Below are 13271 nucleotides of genomic sequence, written 5' to 3' on the forward strand. Positions count from 1 at the left end.
GGTGGGTGGGGTGCCCCTGAGTGCTCGCTGGCTGGCAGCCACATCGCAGGTCTGCCTCACATTCTCATGGCCGTCCTCCCACCACGTCTTCTCCTTGTGTCAGGACCCTCCCTGATCCTGTGTGCCCTCATCTTAACCTTACATTTGCGTAGACCCTACTTCTAACTAAGGCCACGTCCAGAGGTTCTGGATGTACACAACTTGGGGGGAGGGGTCACTGTCCAACTCACTGAAATGGGCAAAAGCCAAGAAAAGGCAAGTCACAGGAAATATAAATGATTAATATCAAAAACATGCTTAACCACACACTGTGAAAGAATCTCAAATCACGTCGCTGCCAGTCTGGCTTGTCACTGCCAGAGACTGGGCAGGCTGATGGAATTGACAGGGCAGGAGCTTGCCCTCTCGGTAATGAGCATGTGGGGGTCACAGGAGGGCAGTTGGCAGTATCTGTCAAAATCCCATTTAACGTACCTTTACCTTCGATATCCAGCAAAACCTAGTTTAGAAATCTGTCATCAGGTACTTGTGCACAGGTCTGCAAAGATGCACAACAGAGATGTGATTGTTTGGCCCCTCTGGCCCCTGGCCTCCTCTCCCCCACCCCCTCTCCTGCCCTCCCCAGAACACTGCCCCCGCCCCTCACTTCTTCCTCGGAGCTCTCCTCCTGTCCCCCCTCACTCTCCCCAGAGTGAGAAGGTGGGATCAGGGCAGGTTCAGGGAAGAGATGGAGCATTTGCCCTGTGAGCTCTGCAGGCCCAAGACTGGTTCATCCCTCACGGCTCTGGCCCACTCCTCCCTTTTACAGATAAGGCAGAGGTAGAGTCGTTGGTTCCAGGTTTCTCACTGAAAGACTTGTCCCTGGGCACTCAGGATCCTGAGCAGAGGGAGGCAGGATGGAAATCCAGAGCCAGTACCTGCAGGAGGCCTGTGAGTCAGTCACCTTCCAGGGCCTCTGAGGACCTGGCCCATGAGCAGGGCAGCATGTGCCATAGGCCACCTCCATGCTGCAGACCTGCAGTGCACCCATGGAGACAAGGGTCCCAAAACCATGCCAAAGAAAGCAGAGTGTGGGGCTTGGCTCCAGGCCTCCTCAGAGGAGAGGAGTGCCCTCGCTCACATGGGCCACCCTTGGCCTTGGCCTCCATACCTGCCCAGACTGAGGCGCTTGGCCAGACTCCCCGTAAGTCAGCATAACAGCAGCCTGATGGTGGAGGCCCAGAGAGACCCTGAGCCCTGATGAGGAGGATAGGAAGGCCCCGGAGCCTGTCCTTCCACTGGACGTCCCGCCTGCATGCTTAGCCCTGTCGCCTGTCCACTGGGGCTCTTGCCCTCACTTCACTATGGAGCATGAGACAGGTGCCCGTGGCATTGAGTTGAACAGTCACCATCACTCTGGCCCCATCAATTGAGATCTGTGCCATCCAAGGAAGAGCAGGATTTATCCATATTTTCCACGCACCGAAGATAATCTCACTGAGATTTCAGGGCAGTAATTTAAACACCCAGGAGGTCTCACTGTTCCCGGTATTTGAGAAGCATCATTTCCAGACCCCACACTGAGAGGCCACACGAAACCGTCCTCTCTGACCAGCAGAGGCAGGGCGGGGCTGGTCTCAGCGCCCTCACTGTGTGTGGGCCCCGGGTGCCGCTGAGAAGACGCTGCTCCCACAACACTGTAACTCATCGGCGAGCTGGTCTTCTCTGATACCTCATTTTTCAGCACTCTTTCCGTGTAAGGGCTTATCCTGATGTCTTGTGCATGTCGAGACTCCAGAGCAGTGACCGTGAGCAGAGAGCTTCCTTCGGGGCCACGTCGGGATACTGCGGGATCTGAGCGTTTCAAAGTTGGTGACACTTTCTTCTCCTGCAGAAACACGAAGATACCGACTGCCCCTGTGTGGTGGTGTCCTGCCCCCACAAGTGCAGAGTCCAGACCCTCCTGCGGAGCGAGGTAAGAGTGTGGCCAGCCCAGCGCAGGGTTTGTGCCCACATCGGGGCTCACGAGCCATCGGCACACCTCTTCCCTTAACAGCTGGACCCTGAGGTTTTCGCAGATCACAGTGGTGGTGATGTGGATACTAGAAAACCCGGGGGAAACCTTGCTATTGTTGGGAGTCAGATTTTAGAAACAAGTAATTAAAAGCTACAGAGTAGCTTTTCAGAGCAGAATATTGTTAAGAATTGAGAAAATGGGATTATTTTACAATGCCAGCAAAGGAGACACTTTTAAAAAGAAGCTATTTTTAACTCTGTAAAACAGGAATTACTGTAAGATTATCCCAAGAAAATGAATTGATTCAGAGATGCTGCAGAGCCGTTTTGGCCGCACACACTATGTGGGCTGACGCTGGAAGCAAGCAGCTGTGTTTCAGGGGCCCGCTGGGGAGGCCCCTTCCCCAGGGCCCATGGCTCACGCCTCCCTCAGCCATACCTTCTGCAAGGCAGGTAGATTTTGCAGGAGCTTCACTTGATCAGTATATATCCAGATGGAAAAATTTCAAGAGTGCTTAATATTTCTGCATCTAATCTTGACCTGGAGCCCTTTTGGTTGCCGTTTGGGGCGCCATCTAGGGCTCCATGGGTGTCTGTGTCCTCTCAGCCTTTGCTGGGATTTTACCACTGGATACAGGGTAGGGAGGGTCACTTCATGTCCCCACTGAGCGACAGATGCGGGTGCAGGGAGGACCCCGAGAGCCGCTCCCACCTGAGGTGCATCCTTGCAGAGGTCGACTGCTGGGGGCAGGCACGGTCTCACATGGCAACTCGCCCCTGGGCCCTCCGTGGCTCTAGGGTAGCGGGAAGCTCTCGTTGATGGTTTCCACGACTAGAAAGCCCCTCCCTTAGAGTGAACATGCAAAGAGTCTGTGTTGTTAGAACAATTTCTAGGGTTTTATACAATTTGCTAAGTTTTTACTCCCCAGGGCTGTCTGAATTAGGGACAAAAGCTGCTCCATTTGGCCTCGAAGTTATTTTTATTTCAAAAAAATCTTTAAACCTGCGTTTATCTTGGGTTTCTGGTGAAAGGTGTTGTAGATTATTATTGCCTCTATTCCAGAGCGCCTGTAAATTCTATAAGGCTTTGAAAGTAATGATAATAAGGCCAATTTAGGGAAAAGCGTGACCCTGAATTCATAGTGGCCCCTGAAAATCACATGAAACTCGCTGTGTCCCTGATTTTAGCAGCCGTGCCGGCTGCTCGGGTCCCGGTGGTGGTGAGGGCAACAGGAAAGCACGTTTCACAGGTTCAAACCGCCGTCACCCCGCACATCCCTCGCGGTGTCTGTGCGGCCACCTGTGATGGCCCTCTAGGCACTCTGCTCCAGGCGCAAGCCTGAGCCTCCAGGCCGGGTTCACAGGAATACCAGGTGCGCTAGGTGGTTACGCTGGCAACCACGGCTGCCCTGGCTCGGAGGCCTCCCACACAGGTGGCCTTGGCTGTGGTCAGGCAGGTCCCTCTGGCCACCCCCTTGGCACTGGCTCTCCTCCGTAGCAGTTGCAGCAGGGAGAGAGCCGTCCTGTGGTCCACTCTCCTCCCTGCCCTAAGTGCTGACCTAGGGGGAAAGCCTGTGTGTCCTGTAGACCAAGGAGAAGTTGAACCAGCTGCCCACCAGTGACCCGGAGTGACCTAGAGTGACACACCGTGGGCCCCTGGGGTGCAGGAGCCCTGGCCCACGGGAAGACACACCCCATGCCCACTTGCCTAGTTTAGGGTCTGATTGTTCCTAGAATGGTCTGTCCCCAGAGTTTCCTCATGAGAATTTATTTCCTCGGTGAAAGGAGAGAAACTGTCCTTAAATTGCATCATCCCAGTGCCCAGCACTGTGTCCACAGCACAGGCATCTGGACCCCTATTCCCCTGAGGGGGCATCAGAAGTGCAAATGGATTGGATTCCATGAGTGTAAACTGCACAAATACACAAAAGTGGTTTCCTTGCAAGATGAGTCACCTCTCCCGGTCCTCCTAATTGTCTCCCACCAGTTAGAGGTGGCAGTTAGGATCCATGTGTTAGGATGACCTCAGGGTCTTTGGAGGTTATAGGAGTATACGGCTGCAGAGGGCAAGTCCTAGAAGAAGGAAACCTCTCCAGTCCCCTCGCGTGTTGAGCCCAGCCGCCGTCCTGTGAGCTTGCTGTGGAAGCATCTTTATTTTGTGTGCTGTATACGAGGTGTGTGGCCCAGTGCATCCCAAATGCTTCCTTTTTTGTGTTTCATGCAATTTTCGTTTGCAGTCTTTAAATGTGCATTTCAGTTCACGTTTTTTACTTTTTTAATTCTGGCACTGCGGACGGCATGTCACAATTGGAACAATCCTAAAGAAATGCAAGTTTAAGCAACGTTTCAGTGAGCGTATTTCTGTATATGTGTATACACGTGACAATACTGTGAATTTACTGCTGAGGAGTCGGGGGCCGATGGGGGCACACATCTGTGGCTGTGCACGCCGCTCATGACGGTGCAGCCCAGGTGCCTCCGTGCCTCTAACCTGTTTGAACATTTCCATGCGAACGTTCGTGCCACAACTCACGTCTCTTTCCTGTTGCAGTTGAGTGCGCACTTGTCCGAGTGTGTCAATGCCCCCAGCACCTGTAGTTTTAAGCGCTATGGCTGCATTTTTCAGGTCAGTATCCGACACCTGTCCTTCCAGTCGCTGAAATTCTGCCATGAGAGAAAGTTATTACATTCACATTTTAACCCAGTGCCAGCTCTGGACTCCGAGTCTGTGTCATGGAACTGAATCACCCCCTGCATGGGCGGAGGAGGTTCTCGCTCCCCATGCCGGTGGTGGTTTGAGACTTCAGGTACACAGACACCTGTGCTGTGAACAGCTGTGTCTGAAACCAGCTAGCGAGTGGGACGCACAGGCCTGACGGTGGGTGGGCTTTCTAGAGAGACTGTTGGAAAGGTCGGCTCTAACTGAATATGAGTAAGTACCCAGCCGGCGTGGTTTTAGCCGAATGCACATTAGTGCAGTCGTAAGGGTCACACACGTGTGTGTCCATACATGCATTTTGCACACAAGCCACACCTCCCCGGAGAATGACGTGCAGAGGACATCTCTGTTACTACCTCACCTGTGCTGTGAGAAAACTGTTCTGGCTTTCTGTTTATTTTTTTAACACATCTGCCATTGCTAGTGAATTCGAACTGAGCTTTTATTTAAATGTGTATCTTAATCTTAAAACTGTGAAAAGACTATATCTATTACTATTAAAGTATATTTTCATTGTTGTTAATTCTCACCCGAGGATATTTTGTTCATTGATTTTTTTTTAGAGAGAGTGAGAGGGGATGGGGGAAGAGAGAGAGAAAAACAGTGATGTGAGAGAGACACATTGATGGGTTGCCTCCTGCAAACACCCCAGCCAGGCCCAGGGATCAAACCTGCCACCCTTTGGTCTGTGGGCCAACGCTGTAACCACTGAGTCACATTTGCCAGGGCTAAAGTATTTTATATTTAATTTTACGTATCAGCAATACATCGTTATGAGGTCAGTACAGAGGTATTGTCTTAGAGAGTAAAAGCCTGAGGATGAGAAGGACTTCAGCTTCCCTTTGCCTCAGTCTCTGAAGGAGACGGAGCCCCACCACTGTTATGTCGTATGTAGTACCATTCCTTCTGTGTCTGAATATGCATATGTTGACATATGGCAATACTTATATCAACATATACATATGAATATTCTCTGTACAGAGTATACGTTTTGGAGATCATTAAAATGCTTCCTCTGGCTTCTTAATTTTCCAGTATCAAAACAAATTATATTTTCATACAATTATTTCCCTAAATATGTAAAGAACTATTTCCTGCATCTGTTACTGAGATGGTCTACATCTCATGTACTCTGTAGATTGTGTATGTTTGTATGTAACTTTCTAAGTATATTTAGAGCAGTGAGGAGCGGCACATTTCCTGATGCAGTGTACTTCACTACTAAGTTAATATTTTGATGAATTCTTCAGAATCCTGGTCTGATGACATGCTCACTAGATTATTGCATCAGTGTCCAGCTGTAACTGAAGCTGTCTAAGCAATTCCAAGATGCTGTCTATGTTTTTAATGAAAAAACGTATAAAGGAACGAAAATGATACATCTGAAATTTATTTTCTCGGTATTACAAGTACAAAACTTAGCCGAGAAGGCCCTTGATGAGTTTGAGGAGTGAAGCACATGAACTTGAGGCCTCTGTATAGCTGCAGAGCCCTTTCTCCGAGCCGCTGGCTGCCAGCCTCCTGCCCGCTCGCAGTGCAGTATGCGCTGGGCACTGCCCATGAGGCTCGGGAGTCCCGGTCAGGTCCCCCAAACCAGGCTCTGCTCTCGTTCAGTGCTGCTTCAGGTCGTCTGCTAGGCTTTCTGCTCACTGGGGTGGCACTGGCTTAATGCTCTCACCTTTGTCCTGCAGGGGACAAACCAGCAGATCAAGGCCCACGAGGCCAGCTCCGCGGTGCAGCATGTCAACCTGCTGAAGGAGTGGAGCAACTCCCTAGAGAAAAAGGTATCACGCCGCATCCCACTCTGTTCGCTCTTCATAGCTGCCTCCGGCTGTTTAAAGGAGAAACACTTTTTTATAGTTATTAACGGTTTAGGGGTAAGAGAAACAGCATTGAGAGATGGTCGTAAAAGTAAATTCTCCTTGGCGTTCTCCACGCATAAATGACGATGTTTGTGTTTGTTCTATTTTTCTTTCTTCTCTTTAATCCTCATGCAAGGATGTTTTTCCACCCAAGGTGCTTTTATAGAAGGAGGGAGGGAGGGGACACATCAACTGGTTGCTTCCACAGCCACCCTGACCCGGGCTGGAAACAAACCTGCAGCCCAGGTACGTGCCCTTGGCTGGGAATCAAACCCTTGACCCTTGGTGTGCGGGCCGACGCGCCAGCCACCGAGCCACACCAGCCAGGGCTGCTCCGTCTTTCAGTTGTAAGCAAGTATGTGTGCTTTTTAGAAATCACATGTGGTTATCTGAGCTTTGCTCTGGGATGGGGATGGTCGCACTGCAGACCTCCCCCCTCCTGTAAGTGAAGCCGTACTGGACGCCAGGCCCATTCCTTTCTGCATTGGTCACAGCTGCAGCCAATTGGAGCAGTCAGGACAAAGGACCACACAGCCCAAATCCTTACCCTCTGGCCCTTCCAGAAAATGTGCCAGCCCCCAACCCAGGAGGGATTCTCCATGTCAACTCTGCTCCACTGACTTCTCAGCTGGCACGTGGGAGGTGGGCACTGAGCAGGTCCCCTCCCCAGGCACTCATTCACCCCGGCTGCCCTTCAGGGGCTGGTTGGGGGCTCAACTGTCAGCAGCCCTTTCTGGGGAGCTGGTTCGTGGGGTGCTGTTGGGCCGGGCCTTCTCTTCAGAGGGGAAGGTGAGAACCTCTGAGAGTTGATGGAGGAGTTGTCGTAGGATCTCTCCATACAGCTTATTTATAAAAGTAAAAACCAGACGCCCGGCTCACTCGCATTGAGAATGGCAGGGGGAAGCCCTGCACGGGCGGAGCAGCTGGGTCGGCCTCGTTTCAAGTGTAGTTAAATCCAGGTGATTTAAAATATTCATGTTCTTGAAAGAGTCTGAGATTTTAAATCAGAATATTTTATTAAATCTTAAAGCAGTATTTCAATATAAACACTTAAGGTGAAGATACATGAAGCAGAAGGAGGAGCCGTTTATCGTGTGGTAAACGCTGTCAGGAGTCACGTGTGATGTCCCGTCAGCTTCGGGGTTTGTGCTGTGTTCACAGCAGTTTCCTAGAAGTCTTTTCTTTGAAGACTGTTCTGTTTCTGCCTTTTCATAAATTATAGGCAGAGGCCTCAGGGCGTTAGTCTCTCATAGATGTTGCTTCTCATTCATTTAAAAGGTTCTTCCTTTCATGAAAATGAAATTGGTTTACTCCAGCTACACTGGCTACATCCGAGGTGGTGGCTGTCCAGCGCCACCATCACAGGAGGTGCAGTCCCCCAGGTGGCTCCGGGCCGAGACCTGCAGGGCGCCTAGAGGTCCCTCCCATCAGTGCCTTCTCCCTCACCTGGGCAGAGTCCCCTTACAGAGAAGAGTCTCATCACTGGGGACCCGGGACGTGCCAGAGTGGCCTGCACCCAGCCCACGGCAGCCTCACTGCAGATGCCTCACTTGTTGTCACTGGCCGGCCACGCCCAGTGTCTGCAGTGCAACGGGTGCCACTCGGGCACACTAGAGGCACCAGTCTCCTTGGGTGCTGCTCAGGGATCCATCCCCCAACTCGGTCCGTCTGAGTGGGCCCTGTCCAGCCCCCCATTCTCCCCCCTCCTCCCCACCCCAGCTGTCAGGCTCTGGCCGGCTGACCTCAGCCCCATGCAGTCTTGTCTGTGCTCTTTCTCTTCACTGGGCCCAAAGTAGAGGCTGGACCCAAATGGAGATGCTTGTAATTTCTTTTTTTTCTTTTTTTTTTTTTAAATATATCTTTATTGATTTCCAAGAGAGGAAGGGAGAGGGTGAGAGAGAGACAGAAACATCAATGATGAGAGTCACTGATCAAGCCCACATCTGGGGCATGTGCCCTGACCGGGAATCGAACCCTGATTGCCTGGATCCCAGGGTCGACGCTCAACCGCTGAGCCACTCCCGGCTGGGTGATACTTATAATTTCTTACAGAGGATTTTCTCCTCAGTGTAGATGATTCAGCAGGAATCTTTATCTCTAAGAACTGACCCAAATGTGAAGACCCAAATGTTTGAAGACCCAAACATTTGGGTCAGTTCAGAAAGACTGGTCTTCACATTTGTGGTCAAACTATAGAAAATGTTTTGTAAAATCTGAACTTGAAAGCACCATCCACATCTTCTGCTGCAGGAGGCTCAGGCACAGGGAAGTGTAGCTGCTTCCAGCACAGGCTGGGGTGGGGACGATCTCCAGGGGGGACAACCTCGAGAGGGAGGGGATGTGCTCGGAAGAATGAGGGCCTGTTCACCTGTTGTGTGGGTTATTACCTGTCAGGTCGACCTTCTTGTGCGTGACGTCTACCTGATGGACGAGTGGAAGTGGGTCTGCAGGCACAAGGCTGGGTTCTTCTAATAAAATATGTAAATAAATAGCAATAGGTTTGAATCAGGGAAGCCCCTCAGTAAAGGAATCAGAGTTTGACTCACACAGGGCCATTCTCTGACGTGAGACTGAGCATCCCCAGGTAGCGATTTGCTGCAGAAAAAGTCGCCGCAATTCTTAGAGATACAAGATTTTTATGAGAAGGGTTGGTGTGTGCTCGGGATCTGTTTTGGTGAGAGAGTAAAGAGCGAGCCTGGGACTTGTTTCCACCTGTGCTCGCCGGAGAGGAGTGCCCTGTAACCTCAAGAAAGGACGTCTGTGTTGGTTATTTGTTAAGGGGACACTTTCGGGAATCAGTTCTCATCACCCGATTTTGCTCTGAGATGCTCTCGGGCCGTCACCCCTGTGACGTCACCACGGTCCTCCGGCATGGCTAGCATTCCAGCCGTGGGAGTGCGCAGCGGCTTCCACCTGGCAGCCCCGCCCGCTCCAGCGGAGACACCTGGGGGAAGGCGGCCTTTCGGGGCCAGCTGCCCCATGTAGAAATCTCACGGCGGAGCCCTGAAGGAGTTGCCCTCTGATCCTCACCCCGGGTGCCTTAGGCTCATCTAAGTTGGCTCTTGGGAGCTAATTGTTTCTCAGAAAGAGATTTTGAAAAAGTCGAAGGTGGGCTTGGGCCTGCCTTGGACTGACAAGGCCTTGCAGGTGAGTGCGCCGAGCTCGGAGGCCGCGGCCCGTGTCTCTGTCTTTTTCTGTTCTCATCGGGCTTCCTCCTTGTGTTGGGAGAGTTTCAGAGTGTGGAGTATAGCCCAGTGGTAGATGTGAAATAGTTTAGTGGGCTGCAACTAGCATTTTTTTTAAGCAAAACAGAATAAAATATAAAATATCAAGATGCGTTGTGAGTGATGAGCACAAGGGTGGTTTGTGACACCTGCTTTTTAGGTGCACTCACGCATGCACACACGTGTGACAGATGGGTGACATGTGAGAGTGTGTGTCCTGGTCAGAGTTTAAAAGCCTGTCTGGTAAAAGATTTATTCGTTTTCAGCAAAGCCTGGGAAACGCCCCGTTCACTGGAAGTTCAGCGGCTGCAGTTCACCTCATCTCGTTTAATTACCCGGAGAGATGCCAAGAGGAACAGTGTGTGGGGTTCCCTGTTTAGTTACCAGAGCTTCCGTTTCCTGTGTGAAGGGATTTTTTTATTTCTGGGACTCCTTCCAGTGACCTAAGAAGCGGCCTATATTGTGGAAATTTAATTATCGTAACTGTTATTAATTAAATTAAAACCACATTTTGTTTGCTTAATTGAAGAATTTCTTTCCCAGGTGTCCTTGCTGCAGAATGAAAGTGTGGAAAAAAACAAGAGTATACAGAGTCTGCACAATCAGATATGCAGCTTTGAAATCGAAATTGAGAGACAAAAGGAGATGCTGCGAAATAACGAATCCAAAATACTTCATTTACAGGTAGGAGGCTTAGGACTGTGGCTGGATCAGAGGGTGGAGGAGCACATCCCAGGACGGTGTGAGCAAGAGCCCCGACCCTTGTCAGAGGGAGGCGCTGGGTCTCCCTTGCTGCCTGGACCAGCGCGGGCCCAGCCAGGGCTCTTGCCCTCCTTTCCCCTCTCTCTGTGCCTTTGATCCGCTGTTGGTGCAACAAGCCTTAAAGCCCGTGATTTTAAAAATTAGCTGTTTTTATTATTATTTAAGATTTCATATTGTTCATGAGTAGTTATGTATAAAGTTCCACTTCCTAAAGTGAAGTGAAGCCAGACTCTTGTCCCCAATTTTCCAGTGGCCCACATACTCCCTTGGATCCAGCCCTTTGCTGCTCTGGAGGCGGTCATGCGATGGGCCTGGCCTGTTACAGACGCAGGTCTCCCCCGTCCTGTCAGCGTGTTGCCTTTGTGGCTGCTGTCTGCGCAGCCGTTTGCTCCCGCTCTGCGTTAGTCATAGTAACTCCAGGACACTGCCAAGTGGTTTTTAGTGCTTGTACTTAGGGTGTTTCCCTAAATTACCTGGAAAAGAGAATCTTCCTCGTAGCTCAGTCACAGCACCTTTAGGAATGCCTTTCCCCCCATTTTAACATTGGAGACTAGTCATAGTGCCTCAGGGTTACACAGGGATTTATTACGTTAACTTCGTTTGTACTGAACTTTGAGAGATGAGGAAGAACACAGTGAAATATTAGGTTGTGTTAGGGAAGATACAAGTCCTTAGTGTTGAATCCGCCAGAAAGTACAGCGTCTCGTAAAACACCAACAAGCCTCTTGGAGAAAGTCCTGACGTTTTGCTGAGGCCCCGGAGACGGTGGTCAGGGCGTCCCCACGGGCCTGTCCCCACCAGCCCTCACCTACCTGGGGAGCAGGGGAGCCGTTTGCTGCAGATGGAGCTGCTGTGTTTGACCTGGGGCTCAGGGCGCATGGGAAGGCCGAGGAAATTACCACTTGTTAAAAATATCAACCGCTGAAGAAAGAACGGATGAGTAGTGGGATCGTGTATAACAAAAGCGTGGGAGCCTAATAACAAGGTCACAGACACCCTCATCTGCAACCTCCAGACTCCCTCTGCACTCACTTCCTCTAATCCCACTGAGGAAAGTTGGGATTTTGTTACTTTTCTGTAGAGCTAATAGTTCTACTGTGTGTGGTTTATAGTTTAAAACTTTGTGATTGAATAGACCCGTGAGATCTAAGAAGGGGGAAGCCAGGTTGCAGGGCTGCGAGGTGAGAGGGTTAAGGTTAGGGTTAGGGTTAGGGTGGGGTTAGGGTTAGGGTAGGGTTACGATTAGGGTGATAGTTAGGATTGCGGTTAGGGTTAGGGGTAGAGTTAGGGTTGGAGCTTGTTCGTGTCCTCCAGAGAGGACCATGGGGGAGACAGGCTGTATTTGCACAGGACTCCAACCCAACTGGAGGTTCAGCTCATGATCTCCTGGGCTTCAGGCCCTAAAATCTGCTGAGGCTGAGGCAGAACCCAGTCCCTGGAGGTTCAGGTAGAATCCAGCCGGGAGAGACAGTCAGTGGAACTCTGACCCCACCGGGAGGTGGCTGGTGGTTGGCCAGGAGGAGAGAGGCTCTGGCTGTCCTTTCTTTAGAAACCCCCGAGGCCACAGGCCTGCAGTCGAGCTCTGAGGGAGGCGCTTCCTCCCTGTCCCTGCAGGCCCCCCACCCGCAGCCCAGCCTGGCACAGACATGCACCTGTGTTATTTCCTTCCTCAGCGCAGAACCCTTCCAGCTGCCCAGAGAAGAGTTTGTCTTAAACGTTATACTGTGGCCAGAAACCCTTATAGAACTGGCCACTGTGTCACCTGACTCCTCAGCACAGAGGAATAGGTCTCCCCCACCTGCCGTTCCTGACTGGCTCCCCTCAGAGAGGGTGTCAGTGCCACCTTCTCCAGGGAGCCTTGCCCAGCCCCACCCTTCTCGGTGCTCCCAGCCCTGTGCATCAGAACCCCCACCCCCCGGCGATGACAGGCATGTCACACTCTGTACGGTCTCCTTCCTGGTCTGATTCTCCCGTGGACCCTAAAATCTTGAAGGCACCAGCAGCGCATCTGAGCACAGGGCTCCCACTGGCCCTGGACACACGGATGGCGTGCAGTCAGACAGTCAAGACAGGTCAGGGAGTGGAAGTTGAGAGTGTCAGCTTTGTTGGCCCAGGAAGGGTAGTTTCTTAATATTTGACTTTTTAAACCTCTTTCCTGATTGGAAAGGCAGCCTGGGTGTGCACTTAGGGCCAACGTCCCGTTATCAGGAGGGCCTAGGGAGGACCCATGGCTCTGGTGGCCTCAGGTCTGCGGGAAGGACGTGGAGCATGCTCCAGGCCATGAGCACTACCTGCACTGTCTCGTGGATCCCCTGGGGCAATGGTGCGGGGAGACAGATGAGGCAGGTGCATTAGCTCTAGAGTGTGCTGTGCCGGCCAGAAGCCGGTGCTCTGAGAGCAGGACCTGCCCTGGCTTATTACGTGGTGTGTGGTCTGCGCCGGTGTCTCAGCTCCTGAACTAGTTTCTCCTGATAAAGTCCCACACCTGCTTTTAAGGTTTATTCTTATGAGAACACTGCATGGCTGAGGGGAGACTGTTCCTCAGGATGACATCACCATTGCTGTGTCTGCAGAGAAAGCTTGGATTAGGCCTGCGCTCTGCTTCGAAACAGTGCCGTTGCACAGATGAAAGGTCACTTAAAAATAGCAGTTCCCTCGCTGTGTGGAGCTCCTTATACCTGATTTGGTTGAGCCCCATCTGTGTGAGTA

General features: G+C 51.4%; 1 protein-coding gene across 3 annotated transcripts in view; it reads left to right on the forward strand.

Moving 5' to 3' along the window:
• TRAF3 (TNF receptor associated factor 3) overlaps nucleotides 1-13271 on the forward strand; it is a 97824-nt gene that overhangs the window by 80407 nt on the left and 4146 nt on the right. For all 3 annotated transcript variants that reach the window (XM_081131631.1, XM_081131630.1, XM_081131632.1), the window contains exons 7-10: nucleotides 1874-1954; nucleotides 4547-4621; nucleotides 6406-6498; nucleotides 10344-10484. In XM_081131631.1, coding sequence (XP_080987757.1) covers nucleotides 1874-1954; nucleotides 4547-4621; nucleotides 6406-6498; nucleotides 10344-10484 — 390 coding nt within the window. The remainder of the gene's footprint in view (nucleotides 1-1873; nucleotides 1955-4546; nucleotides 4622-6405; nucleotides 6499-10343; nucleotides 10485-13271) is intronic.

This window comes from Miniopterus schreibersii, assembly GCF_964146895.1.
Source record: "Miniopterus schreibersii genome assembly, chromosome: 1".
Taxonomy (NCBI): domain Eukaryota; kingdom Metazoa; phylum Chordata; class Mammalia; order Chiroptera; family Miniopteridae; genus Miniopterus; species Miniopterus schreibersii.